A 15,198-nucleotide genomic window follows, 5' to 3' on the forward strand; every position below is an offset into this window, starting at 1 on the left:
GATGGAGGTGGGGGAGGTTGAGAGAATGTCGGTAGGGGGTGAACGAGGACAGAAAGGAAGGAACGAGAGAACAAAGAGGATGTGGGAAGGTGCGTGGGAGAAAAGTGAGAAATCATTGAGAGACAAAAAAAGAGGGTTGAGGGAAATTGAGGGTGTTGAAGAAAGAGAGAGAAAGGATGAGGCAGTGGACATGGTTGGAGAGAGACATACGGCAATAAACAACTTTAAACGTTGCAGAGGAAAGCATGCATGCATCTGTTTGTGTGCAAATTGATGTGGCACAAACACATGGAACAGTGAAAGGCTTCTGCTTCAAGTGAACACCTTTCATTAAGGCATTCTTGTATCTCTCGTGCTAAGGATGTGAAGTCACACCTCACATGCTTAAAGTAGAACCTTTTATTGACTCTTGAGTGAACATGACAGTTGCGGGAAGCCTGAGCCTGCTTAGCTTCACGTTGAGCCTTTAAGAAGCTGTAAATCTCCCTCTCATAAGAAGACTAAATATGATTCAGTTTGTTCAAATGACTTAATGTTGTTAGTGCAGGTCCGAATTGAGGAAGATGTGTTCACGGAATTAAAGATTTGATTATTATAAGCAGTCCCCAAGCAGAAAACTTTCTACTGTGTATGTGTTTGCCATGTAGAAACGGAGAGACAGGCAGTAATCTGAAATGTATTCATTGTAAACAAACTTAAGACACAAATTATGAATCAATTAAAAATCAAAACACATCCCAGGTACTCCCACACACGATCATCCACACTGCGATTAATCCTCCAATTAAATCCCACCGGGTAACTACTAATATTTGTTAAAAAACAATTATCAACCACTTAAAAGCCCCCTTTCTGCCCAATTACACCTCCTAAAGATCTACTGATTAGGTCTGATGAAGAAATCCTTATGTTTTGTTCTCACCTGGTCCCCTCCTCTTGACCCTCTCCCTCATAGGGGCTCCTCGAAAAAAATTCAAGAGTTTAGTCTTAGTCTGAGTTCTAGTGCAACTCATGCAGTACAGTGATCAGGAAGGGCAAGGACTGTCTAGCACCACATGAGGTTATGAAATCATCTCCAGAACCACCACACTCCACTGATTCACTTGTTCATTCCTATTTTAAAACTCATTTCAATGCTACTTATGCAGTGTATCGCCTGTAGCCTGCTGCTCACAAAAGAGTCAAAGCAGTGAAGTTATACATTCAATACAACAGCTCAGTACCCTGTGTGATATTGCTTTGATCTATACATCTATATATTTACGAAAAAATTGCACTCTCAACACAGTTACTGAGCTGATCTACTGTATGCAACTAGTGCATGTGTAATGCCAATGAACAGATGAATCAGAAAGACTGCTTCAATAACATGAAGTGAGGGTGGAATGATGCAGGTCTGTCCAAGACGCGCTTAAGGATTCTACAGAGCCCCATCACCATGGTAACTACTGCATCCAACAGTCACCTGCCCCTGTAGTCTGTCTGACCGAGCACACAAGCATCCCGAACATGCCACCAGACACAGACAAACAGGCCCTTAACTGACAATACCGTCAGAACCCTTATGCTAAGAGTCACTTTAAAAAAAAAACACCACCACACTGAAGACAGAAACACACCAACTCAGTCACGTGGTCAGACAGTGAGACAATGAAAGAAACGGCACAGGACTTTGTTAGCACGCGTCATACGAAATGGTTAAAAAACGAGCAAAGCAGCATTTGAGTTGTTTAAGCACTGAAACAAACACGAGCCAGTACATTTGACGAGTCCTGCAAAGAACAGTTGGTCACCAACAGACACGAGTCACGTAAAATACAATCTTCAGGTTTGACCACCAGAGGGCGCAAAGACATACATTTCCTTTAATAAACTGCTCGCTTACGCCCTCTGCTGGTCTCTACAACGATATAAGCACCTCGCATCCCTTTAGTTACTAAAACATGAACACAGGTTATCAACATAATCATGTCAGTGGAAGAAAATGTCTTTGTTAATTCAAACTCCATGTTTTTGTGCCAGTGGCCCAAGTGGTTAGTAACTTCAGACAGATGGTGATGTCCATTCACCAGGTGCCTGTGTGTGAGTGAGTGAGTCATCAGTCAAACAGATTCTGACGATGGCGCATAAACAGAGAGAGGGAGAGAGAGAGAGAAGTGTGATGGGGAAAGTTTGGTTTTAGGTGTTTGAGCAGGACAGAGCCTGATAGCTGGCCGTTCTCAGCTTCAGTAGCTGTTGTCATTGTTAATGAGCAAGTGAAAGAAAGAGAGATGAAATGCTTCAGAAGACTTTCAGAACAAGATAACCATTCTTGATCCATCAGTCTTTGTCATCCTTTAACCTTTTTCATTTTACATTTCCAGTTTAAAAAATATCTGATATTAACATTTAGATTTACAATGGCAGACTGCCTTTAGCATAACAACATGCTTTCTAGAAGTGACATTTACATGAACATAATTCATATTAATTGTTAACAGTATTTTGTTTCCCATTTTTTGCTCAGCTATTCAAGCAATGACTTCCTCTATGAGCCAAAATGAGGAAGGCATGGTGTAAATGACCTCTGCTAAAACAATTGCAACATACACTAGCGTTCAAAAGTCTCTAATGCTCACCAAGGCTGCATTTATTTAATCAAAATACAGTAATATTATTACAATGTTTTCTATTAGAATAAACTTTCAAATGTAATTTGTTCCTGTGATGGCAAAGCTGAACTTTTAGCAGCCATATCAGCCATAACTCCAGGTCTCAGTTTCACATGATGCTTCAGAAATCATTCTAATATGCTGATTTGGTGCTCAAGAACCATTTATGGTAACAGTGAATTTTTTTTTACAGGATAATTTGGTGAATACAAAGTATAAAAATCTTTTTAAGACAACAAATATATTTATTGTCACATTTGATCAATTTAATGCATCCTTGTTGAATAAAGCTTTTAATTTCTTTAAAAAAAAAACATACAGACCCAAACCTTTTGAACAATAGTGCATGAAAGTAGCTGTGCTTGTGGATTTCTTTTTCCATGAAACCATATCCTTTTAGCAGTCTTAATTTTGACATCAGGTCCTGTTATCAAAGCCCTGTGTTATTCGAGCAGGCAGAGGCACTAGTCACACACAGAATCTGGGACACACAGGTGAGGTCACCAGGTAAACTGACAGGGAGGGGAAATAAAAGGATGGAGACGGGCAGGAGAGGCACTGGGTGTTACTGTGGAAAGTTGAGGACGGTGGTGTTTTTAGGGCTGAAGTTGGTTATAAGTGCTGGTCATGATGACACTGCACACAAAATAAACAACCAGGGAAAAAAAAGGGCCAATCACAGAACACACTGAGGGATGTAGATAAGGAACAGGGAAAGAGAAATAAAAAGGTCAAAACAAGCCTTAAACAAAAGGGTTAGGGTCATCGTTGCCTACCTTCTGGGGAATCTGAGTGACAGATTTCTACAAAACAAAAGAAAAGAAAAAAAGAAGAAAAAAAAAGGAAAGTAATGTATGTATGTAAATTGAAGAGCAAAAAAGCAAATGAAAATGTCATAAAGTGGCCGGGTTGCCCTGGACACAGCAACAAGCAGTCTGGGGTTATTTGATGGGCTATCTGTTTAAACTGTACAAAATGAGCAAATAACATTAGTGATATGGGTCACTGCATGCAATTAAACTATAAAGTCAATTATTAACACTCATAAAAGGGCTGGAATGCTTACACAAACTAAGTAGCGCTAAACCGGCTAATCTGAAGTATTGTTAAAGCCAACATGAAATCAAAACTGACCCAATTTACTTAATTCATGGCACAATAAGACTGGAAATTTAGTACATGTGCACAGATAATCATTGCAAATTACACTAAAGAAAAATAACTTTTCATCATTTAGATCCACCTCTGAAATGACTGGCATAGGCCACTAATTACGTTAACCAATGGCCAGTAGTTACAGTTTCAGACATACTGTTGTAGATAATGCAACCTTTTCAATAAAATAATCTAGCCGGTAAATACAAGGCATATTACATTTATATACACTACCATTCAAAAATGTTGAGGTTGGTAGAATTTGCATTGTTTTTTAAAAGTCTCTTATGCTCATCAAGGCTGCAGTTTTTGTGTGTTTAATAATACAGTAATATTTCTTAATACTGGTTAATAGTTGAATTTGATTACAATTTAAAATAACAATATTTTTATAAATGTAATTTATTCCTGTGATGGCAAAGCTGAATTTTCTTCAGTGTCACGTGATCCTTCAGAAATCATTCTGATATGCTGATTTGCTGCTCAAGAATCATAATGACCCCAAACTTTAAAATGGTAGTGTAATAAAAGTTGCAGATATTACATATATTCAAAGGTACTGCCATTAAGGTATAACCACATACATGCCTGGCCCTATTCAATGGCCATTTTTCACTAATATTCTGCTTCATTTAGAAAAATATCATATCTCAGAAATAAAAGGGCTTGTGAATGCCATTTCATGTTGACTTTAAGAAAAGATGTTTACAATCATTTATTAAAGCACACAAATCTGGTTCATGTCGAACCATTCCCACACTGGCTTGCACGTATACACAAAAGGACACAAAAACAAACAGATATACACAGACAAAACAGAAAATGCCATCTGTCAATTCACCCTTTCTTTTGAAATCTGAGACTGAATAGAAATGAAAGAATAATACCGAACATGTAGGTGTTCTCATGTTCCTCAAAGTGCAACTCAGATTATTCATCTAGCAGTTTAAACATGAGTTTTGTGCTTTTGAAGAAGCAATACAGCACAATGTAAGCCTTAGGTTTTTTGTAAACTGGCACTAGTGAGTGGATGCCAAGGTGTCCCCTCCACAAGTATTTATAGAGCAGGGGAATGCAATACCTCAGCTGTTACCAAGGATACTGTCGCCATGGAGGTGCGGAAAAGGTAGATGATGAAACTGATGAGAAATATGCATGTGTTTAAATGAGCTGAGATTCGTGTTGGGATTATGGATACTGACAGCACTTTGATTGCCTTATGAAGGACTGACCTTGCGGGTGAAATGATGACAATACCCAAGACTCTGTTGAACACTGCGATTACATGTGCCGGCGTTTTGCAAGAACAAATCCACTTGTGATGCTGTTTGATCACAGACGGACAACCAACAGCACACTAACTGAATATAATGACAGACACCTATGAGATAACCCTCAGCAGAAGGTGTGAGAATGTGCTGCTGTGTTCTCTTTTGTCTATTTTTCATCATCACCTAGTCTATCTTTTTAACTGATGAATACACCCGGCATTCATCACACTCATCCTCACACCACCATGCTCGGGCACAATCGGGCTACTCGGGCTGTTAGCACCTCCTGAAATCAGTGACTTCCCCTGTAATTGCTCCAGCTCCATGTCAATCTACTGATTCATCCAACACTCGTTGTCTATCTCACCTGCGCACAAACTTGGAGGTGAACTTGCTGAAGATGCCGGAAGCTGCGGGTCGTCGTTGTTGGCTGTTGCCGTGGGAGAGAGAAGGGGAGGCGGGGCCTCCGTGGTAAGGAGAACCCTGTTGGTCCCGTGCGCCCCGCTGCTGGCCGAGGTGGAAAGTGTTGCGGGTGGGCACCCCTCTAGGGAAATTGGTACGGTCCGTCCCAGCTGCGCTGCTGATATTGTGGGCTGATGGGGAAGCACCAGGTGCTCTCTGTGGGGGATCACTGTGACAAAGCAATTTTTCCCCAGAGAAAAGGAAACAAAGAAAGATGAGGACATGGCAGGATCAGTATTTATATTTATATATTTTTTATAAAAGTGATTTCAGTAAATATTTAAATGCATTTTAAATGTTTTATATTTAAAAAAAAGTAAAAAAAAAAAAAAAAAAAAAAAAAAAAATATATATATATATATATATATATATATATATATATATATATATATATATATATATATATACACACATATATATATATTTTAAAGTATCCTTGTCGCACGTTGTTGCAATAAATTATGCATAATTATATTCATAAATACGTAGTTAACTAAGTACTTAAATATACAATTAAACTGTAAAATAAAGTGTAACCTAAATGAAAATTAAATGTATTTAAAAATATATAATAAAATATGGAAGGTTGATTTTCAAGACTTATGTCTGCAGAAAGAATAGCAGATAATGGGTGTTTCAAACCTGCTTTGTAAATATGAAAAACACTTGATTTATGTATTCATAAAACAATCTCCGTAAAATCATGTTTAACTTCAAAAATACAGATTTCAATATGGTAAACCAATAGTTAAAGTATCAGAAACCCTGTTCTGGCTTTTACAGTGCTCAAGTACTTATATTATGTAATCTCAAAATAATACAATATGTTGACTGCAGAGAAGAGAACACAGACATAGCTCTGGCCCAATGGACAGACACACAATCCGTCTCTCTCTCTCACACACACACAGATCAGGGATATTGTGAAACTTGTGCACTGTAATTTGTGTGTGTGTGAGTCAGTGTGTCCAACCAAGCGTGTGTAGTGAAGCAGCACACCTCCCCCATAGCTGTCCTTTCTGCACACTGTCTGTGAAAATCTCATCCAACCATGACAGGTCCATGCCAACATCAGTTTAAGTGCCAACCAGTGTAGTAGAACCTGGCCAGAACCAGTTGCCAGCTGGCACAAGCACAGCCAGGGAGGTCACATGACCCACCAAAGCTAGATCACAAACACGGTCCAACCACTTCAGCCAGGAAGTGAAGTATGCTGGACCCTTCTCAGAAACATAGCTGTGTTTGGAATAACAAACTATGATCTGCTCTATAAACAGACACCACATTATCATCTCATTTAGGGACATGTTTATAGCTCCTGATTTGACAAGGTTACACACACTGGTCCACTTCTAGAAAGTAAAAACTTAAAAAAAAATTTTTTTTTACAGCCAACATGAAATCAAATTCGACACCATTTATTTTTCTTGTCTTACTGTGCAAGTAATTTTTTTTTTGTTGCATGTTATTCTAAAGACAAATATTATGAATAAAATAAAACAAAGCTGGAATTTTAGGACCACAGTAATTCCGAATGGATAATGTCCCAACTAACAATTTTATACCTTTGAATACTCTGATTCATCCTGAAATTAATCATATTATGCAAGTAAAATGGATTGTAAGCATCATTTCATGCTGACTTGGAGTAAAACAAATTAGTTGATTCCTTAGGATCAGCATTTACAATGCCACGGACTCAATTTCTCTCCCTTTTTCACCTCAATTGAGCTGTTTTTATTATTATTATTTTTATTTTTTTTTACATTTCGGCAGCACTGCAATTACTTACCTTTTGCAGATCCAGGTATGACCTCAATACACTGGCTAAAAATGACCTTCTCAAACCCTCTTTACACAAAAGTTTACAGCAGGTCATCACTTAAACTTAAGGATGGTTTAACCGGGGGCCTGAAAAACTGCACATCACTGGGAGAGTGTCCAACTTTACCATGGAGCAAGAATACTCAGGGGCAGATTTGGGGAAAAATTAATTGACTAACTCTGACTGTGCAAACTAATACACACAAACACAACATCTTAGCAAAGGACTCAGACGTTCCCATGATAACACTGTAGTATGTTAAATATGGCACACAGCTAAAGGTTAAGAAATAAAAATTAAATACAAGCACTCACTCTAGCAAATATGAGCAGGAGCTTAAGAACCAAACCCATGCCACTGGGAAAACACATCTGCACTTTTGACATGTCACATCATACATATTTCATGTGTGTTCTGACATGCATATAGTATTATTCACATATTCCATTTATGTTCTCTCTTGAAGCAGAGTTTTTCACAGTGGCAAACCACACAGTCCTAAGTTGTCAAAGTGAAGGCCCTTGCACGTGACTCATGTTGATGTTCTTCTTGGCAGCAAAGCATTAAACTAGAGTTATCACTGACACCAGGTTATACTCATGTAAATTGTTGGAATGTTTGATTAGCCTCTGACTTTTCAGTTCATAAGATATAAGAGAGATTGATCCAGTGGCAGCTAAATGTGTCTTGAGAAAGTTGCATGAACAAATATTTCTTTCTACATTTACATTTGAAGGGGTCATTTGATGCATTTTATTTCTCTTTGGAGATTTACAAGCTGTTTGTGAATAGATAAGATCCCTAAAGTTGCAAAGACTAAAGTCTGAAACCCAAAGAGATATTCTTTATAAAAGTTAAGATTAGTCCACACCCCCCTTAGGGGCCATTCACATATCGCACCTAAAACGCGTGGAAAACGCTAGGCGCGCCGTTTTCTCCTTCTTTCCAAAGCGCTCGGGCAGTTGCGCCCCTGAGGTGTCTGCTTTTGCTAAGCAACCATGATGTGCTCTCTCCATGAAGATGCGGAAATTTCAGAAATGGATTTGCAGCTCTAAAAATCGCTTGCAGTAGCTCTGCTTCTAAATTAATTTCAAAATGGCAATCCACATACAACTATGAACAGCAGTTCCTTCAACTTAGCTGAGCTTTCAACGTTGTTACGGGAAAGGATAAAGCTGATTGGTTAGTTCTTGTCACATGACCCGCGGTGCGCTTGCGGCTTTCTAAAAAGTAGAAATGTTTTAACTCGATGCGGTGCGGACGCGCCTGGAAAAAACGGCGTCGCTTCCATAACGAACTTGAGCGTGCAAAAGACGCGATATGTGAACGGCCCCTTAAACGGCTCGTTTAAACACACCCCCACGTCTACGTCACTGTGTGGGAACATTTGCATAACACTGCCCAAATGTTTACACTAAGAAAGGTGTAACTTTTATTCTCGCTGTAGTATTCTTGATGCCGCTATGTCGTGGAGACGCTGTGTTTTTCGTTCGTTTTACGGAGGACTATTTCCTAAACAATGCCGGCTGTTTGTGTAGCGCTTGTTGTTTGTTGTTCTTCCAATCACAAATGCAGACATGGTTTTATGTTTCGGCGGCGTGATGCAACGCAATCCATAAAAATATAGTACAAGTATAACATTTCCGTCACACGCTTGAGGTATTCGGCCAATCACAATGCACTAGAAAGCTGTCCAATCAGAGCACACCACACTTTTCAGAACGATGATATTTGTAAAAACGTTACATTACAGAAAAGCAGGGCATAGAGGAGAATTTTTTTTTACAGATTGTGAATTTTTATTTTTTTTTTCCACAAAATAATGTTTTTTTTTTTAGCATTTTCATATGACCCCTTTTAAGCATTCCCTGGGAATCAAACCCATGAGCCTGCCTTTGCTACATCAGTTCTATGTTTTTCTTCCGTTTGCTGTCACTATTTTCAGTTAAACCTTGTAAAATCTCCCTTCCTGTATGTTATTTGTAGCACTTGTGGAAGTCAACACTAGTGTTCAGACATGAGTCACGTGAAAAGAATTTGAGAGACAGAATAAGCCACACTATGTGCTGTACATGACCCCTCACTCACTCATATATACAGTGCACAGATCTGAATATATGGCCCTTGCACTGAGGTACATTTCACTCCAGAAGGGAGAAAGTGCACAGGGGGCAGAGATGAACAGAGGAGTGAGAGAGACAATGTAACAGGTCAGCAGTACCTTCTCTCAATGGTCCCCAACCACGCTCTGAAGACGCTCAGCTCACTGTATGCAACAGACCAGCCATTCACTTTAAGCAGCACTGACAGGCTATTCGAACCACTCACACTCCATGCTGCCTTAACTGCAGCGCTATAAATTATGGTGTGTTCCTGGTGTGGTCAGTGTATAGTGTGAATATGAGGTTGTTATTAGTAGCCTTACAGTGATGGTCAAGAGAGGATAGGAGACAATGTTTAAAAGAACAGACATTGCTGCATGTTTCTTGTTTTCCAGTGAAACTGGTTGACCAAGAAAGTCTTGCTGGTTTAAAGAAGTAGTTCACTCAAACTGAAAATTTAGTGTGATTTTTCTGGATGAGCCTAATGTCGTTCCAAACCTGTATGACTTTCATTTTTGTCCATGCAATTCAAGTCAGTGAGGTCCAAAAGAACTCTTGACTTGCACTGTACGAACAAAAAAAAAAAAAAAAACTAAATTTTCCAAAATACCATATACAGATCAGGAATGATACAAGGGTGAGTAAATTATGATTTAACATTTTTGGCTGCCTCTATCTTTTCCCCTACTAGTGAAGAAGCCGTTACACAACTGTGGGGCACAAGCCAAAACATATGCTGGTGTCCAGCTGTGCTGGTCTTTTCAGAAGGGATATGAAAATCTGTCTTGTTTTAGCCTTGTATATCAGCCATCTCCCAGTGTTGACATTGTCGACTTTTGTCATGCCCTGACTTCCTGCAAGCTCTTTCCCTGACAATTAAATTATTTCTAAGAATGCAGAAACCCCCAGAGACATACTACATTTCCCAGATTTCATCACTTTATCACTGTTCAGTAGTTGACATGACTGGCTTCCTGTTGGGTTCTCTCTTTGGCGGCGTGAGGACTTGCCTGGGCCGGTGTGAGTGCAGGTCTGCGGGGCAGGGATGGGCAGAGGTGGAGAGGGACTTGTGATGGCGGGTGCGTGAGGAAGAGGATGAGGAGAGCACGGCGCCCGCTGAGGCCGTGGAGGCACGGGACCCAGGCGTGTTTAGGCTGAGGGGAGAGAGACAGCGGCCCCTCCGTACACACACGCACAAATCGACACACACACAAACATGAGTGTGTACGTATGTGTGGAGGCAGAGAGGGAGGGAGGAGAAGCATTCCATTAGAAACAACACTTCGCACACATTATAGAGAATGATGAACACAGAAAGACCAATATACAGATCAACAAACAGGCAATAGATAGACATATGGATAGAAAAATAGATAGATGAGAGCTTGATAGTTATAGCCATAGAGAGATAAATGGATAGAATGATAACAGAGCAATAGACAGGGCGACATAGCGACAGATTGACAGAATACAGTGTAAAGGCCAAAGTATACTTCACTTCTTATGCGTACACGAGGAACAGTGTGCATGACGCAAATTTCATCATCAGAACAGTACGTGTGTTCTGTACTCACAAGACCCAAATTTTGTACTTTGTACACAAAGGTTGCACATGTGCGGTTATATTGCAGTAATCAGTTCTTCCACAAGGTGGCAACACTATTCCCAGCAGTTGTTTCACAGTAGAAAATAGGGGTGTAACGGTACGTGTATTCGTACTGGACCGTTTCGGTAAAGGGCTTTCGGTGCGGTGCACGTGTGTACCGAATGACGGAATGCAATATTTTATGCGCGGAACATAAGAACTTTTTGTGTTTCCAAATGAACATATTAAGTGGCGAAAGTTTCCGCGTTCAGCGCAAATCCCGCCCTGCAGCTAATTCTAAAGGCCTGCGACACACAGGATGCATGGCGCAAGCGTCTCAGTTCCCATCTTTCTCTAATTCGGTTCCTATGTTAACAGGTTAGAGCTTGCAGACTGCCTACGTGAGACGTGCATCTCAGGCGAGGCTCGAGCCACGAGGAAAACGCGTGCATGGTAGAAATAGAACCGACGCCTATTTTTCACGCGACAAGCAAGCGTGTTGGAGGCGTTTCCAGGCAAAATAGAATAGGAAAATATGTTTATATGTAATCTTGTACACAAATACATATTCATTCATGACACTTTGATGTTTGAAAGTCTATAGGCTGACATAAATTCAGATGTAAATGTAATTAAAAAAATTTATTACTATCAATTTTCAAATATTGCACCTGTCAAACATAGTCTATTTTGCCGTCAATACTGACAACGGTGTCCTTTCTAGGCTTTATATTTATGCTCAACATGAAGTTTAGATATTGTTGTCATGAAGACAAGAGCCTGGTCTGTCGGCGGTCTCCCTGTCACCTACAGCAGCAGGCACGCACGGCACGGTTCTGGTGAAGCAGGCCTACAAGCTGGGATTGGTAATGCTGCACTGTAATCATAGTTATTTATTTATATTTTTCATTATATTTTATTATATAATATTGGTTTGAGACAGAGTATTTTATTTAGTGGAGAACTTTGCAGCAATATTTTATTACTTATTCTTTTTTTATTTTATATATATTTTATTAAAAAGTATATATAAAAAAGTGTATAGTAATAAATAACCTCCAGTTTAATGTTTGCATTTCTTTACCTTACTGTACAAAAAATGAACCGAACCGTGACTTTAAAACCGAGGTACGTACCGAACAGTTATTTTTGCGTACCGTTACGCCCCTAGTAGAAAATGACACTAAAGAGTTTATGAGACAGCTCAGCTTTGGTTTAGAAGAGTTCAAAAATATTTGTTATCGGTCATAATGGAGAAAAACAGAGCAGACATAGATGAAGCTTTCTATAATACATGTCCTTTTATGAGCAAATGTGTCGATTTCCCACGTTCATGCACAGCATCAAATGGAGTATACATTGAAAGGCTACGCGTTAAAATGTAAGGCTACAAAAACAAAGTATACTTTGGACAGACAGACAGACGGATAGATAGATAGATAGATAGATAGATAGATAGATAGATAGATCTGGGCGTCTGAAGTGAGAGACAATGGTGAATGGTACAGGAGAGGGGGGGAAGATGGAGGGAGGGAGAAAGAGGTCAAACAGAGTGCTGATTTCACAGAAAAGCACAAAAGAAACACACACACATACACACACACAGCCACACATTACCATGCAGGGATTAGTTGAGCTTGTGGTGGAGAAATAACATGCTATCACCTTGCTATGTGGCAGAGAGAAGCTAAGCCTATTACAGACGACTACAGCAACCCTACAACAGAGTTAATGGAGCTTTTTTCCATCACAAGCCACCCTAATCCATTTAAAGCTATACATACACTAACAAAGACACACAGAGTCACACACACTCACAACGCAGACAGAAGAAAAACAAAATGAGTGTTCAAAGACAAACGATCCAGGAGAGAGAGAAAGAAATGAAAAGAAAGAGGGATGTGTGGGGAATATTTAACCCGACACACCGTCTGAATGCCTTCAGATAAGCTCATGAGAAAACACACAGGCAAATCAACAAAACCTGCAGTTGCATTAAAAGGACAAAAGGTTATAACTTTCAAAGACCCCATGAAATCGTTTGATTAAAACAGTTTTCTTTCCTGTGTCGAAACATTAGTTACTTAAACAGGAAGTTGGGGGATGGCATAGCGCAGGACGTTTGTTTTTAAATAGCCTTTTGTATACATCACATGATTGCTACTTGCTATTGCTAGCCAAAAGCTGATGATAAGAACAGATGATGTTCTTATTCTAGAAAGCATCATTTGAATTCATGGGGTCTTCATCATTTATCAGTGTTATCATAACATACATACTACAGTAACAGAGCACAACTCCAATAACAACAGTTAAAGACTTGTTCACACCAAGTTCAAGTGATACTCCGCCCAAAAACATCTCATCATTTACTCACTCTTATGTCATCCCACAGGACTTCTGACTTACTTTTTCTAAAAATAATCAATCTTTCTCCAAATAATGAAAGTGTACAGGACCCCTGCCTCAGAACAAGACATATGACAGTTGGCCAGAAGTGATAGGTTATAGTTTAAAAAAAAAAAAAAAAAAGTTTTACTTCAGACATTGATTCAATAACTTTAGCCGTGTCGATTACCTTCATGTTCATTCCGTGTGATTTTTGAAGCATCAGCTTTGGGAAAGAAAGTCATGTACATCTGGGTCGACATGAGGGTGAGTAAATGATGAGAGAATTGAGAGAATGAGAGAAAGTATAACAACTCCTTGCACCAAAACCACACACATCAAGTCCAACGATGAAAGTTAAAATAATTAAATTAATAAATCCTGGTCAATGGTCACTCCTGATCCTTTGCCATAATTTATCTTACTTCACGTACGAATACATATTCCTTTTTTATATAGCAACTGTTCTGTATATACACTACTGTCTGGAGTCTTTTTTTAATTAATTACATTTTTTAAATTATTCTTATATACTCACCAAGGCTGCATTTACTTGATCTAAAATACAGCAAAATCGTAATATTGTGAAATATTATTACAATTTTAAATAACTTTCCCATTTCACTATCTTAAAAAATTTAATTACTCTTGCGATGACAAAGTTACATTTTGTCATTACTCCGTTCTTCAGTGTCACATGATAATTCAGAAACCATTCTTATATGCTGATTTGATGCTCGCTTAAGAAAACGTATCAAACCATAAAGACCTTTTTTTCAGTTTGTTGATAGGTCAGTTCCTGACACATGACCTAAAAGCTAATATCTTATTCGTCTGATAGTTTGTTTTCTCAATCAGAACCATAAACAAATAATGACACTAACAATACTAATAATAATGATAAAAGTACAACAAATGATCCATGTGGTATATTATTCAGTGCTTGGTACAAAGGAGTTCATAGAAATGCATTGTTTCCTTTTGAAATTGTATCATCCCTGTATATTTAGACTTGGTCTGAACAAGCCTTCATTATTACTAATGGCATAGGGCTTTCTGCACTGGAGCTGACACTTGTTGACAGAGCAATAGTGCACATTTAAAGTTAAAATTCCCACAGATACGTTTGGTCTCAGTTGATTAACCACTGAACATTTTTTAAACTACAAGGTACATGCATGTCGATTTGACTCATGAGCACAATTAAAGCACCTGATGGTCACCATTCAACACTTTGGTAGCACAGAAGACATCATCATCATGCAACAAGAATCCAGTAGGCAGAAAGCTCTATCTCCATTTTTAAAAATCATGCATATGCTTAAGCATAACTGATATAGTGAAGACACTGGAGTGTGTGAAATGTGAATTTAAGCAGCAACATGAATGCTGGAGGAGAAGGAGTTATGATGCTTGAATGGTTAGTGGTGCACAGGAAGAGAAGGATGAGTGACTTAGTGTTTTTTGGCGATGATGGTGGGAGGTTTATATGGGGTTTAGATGATGCTTTAATGCATGCATGTGTGACTGGGATTTAACCAATTAAGGCATCTAAAATGTTTTCAAAAGAATACTCTGGTGATGGACATTTTTCTCTGTAAATTAGTGTGTGGGTCTGAATGAGATGGTTCTTTAGGCATCACTAATCCAGCTGAAATCCAGGATGAAGTATGCCAATCTGGCACAACTTGGCCTTTCTGGAGATCAAAAGCATGCCAGTCTGGGCTCCATGGCAGGTAACGGCCAACAGCATAGGGAG

At 39.0% G+C, this 15,198-nt stretch overlaps 1 protein-coding gene across 9 annotated transcripts in view; it reads right to left on the bottom strand.

Moving 5' to 3' along the window:
* mark2b (MAP/microtubule affinity-regulating kinase 2b) overlaps window positions 1–15,198 on the bottom strand; it is a 44,137-nt gene that overhangs the window by 2,345 nt on the left and 26,594 nt on the right. For 2 of the 9 annotated variants that reach the window (XM_026267144.1, XM_026267143.1), the window contains exons 15-18: window positions 10,477–10,620; window positions 5,445–5,708; window positions 3,428–3,454; window positions 923–961 (exon numbers count right to left, since the gene is read on the bottom strand). In XM_026267144.1, the coding sequence (XP_026122929.1) occupies window positions 923–961; window positions 3,428–3,454; window positions 5,445–5,708; window positions 10,477–10,620 (474 nt within the window). The other 7 variants (XM_026267145.1, XM_026267152.1, XM_026267151.1 and 4 more) reach the window with 7 other exon arrangements.

The sequence above is a fragment of the Carassius auratus genome, chromosome 7 (assembly GCF_003368295.1).
Source record: "Carassius auratus strain Wakin chromosome 7, ASM336829v1, whole genome shotgun sequence".
Classification (NCBI taxonomy): Eukaryota; Metazoa; Chordata; class Actinopteri; order Cypriniformes; family Cyprinidae; genus Carassius; species Carassius auratus.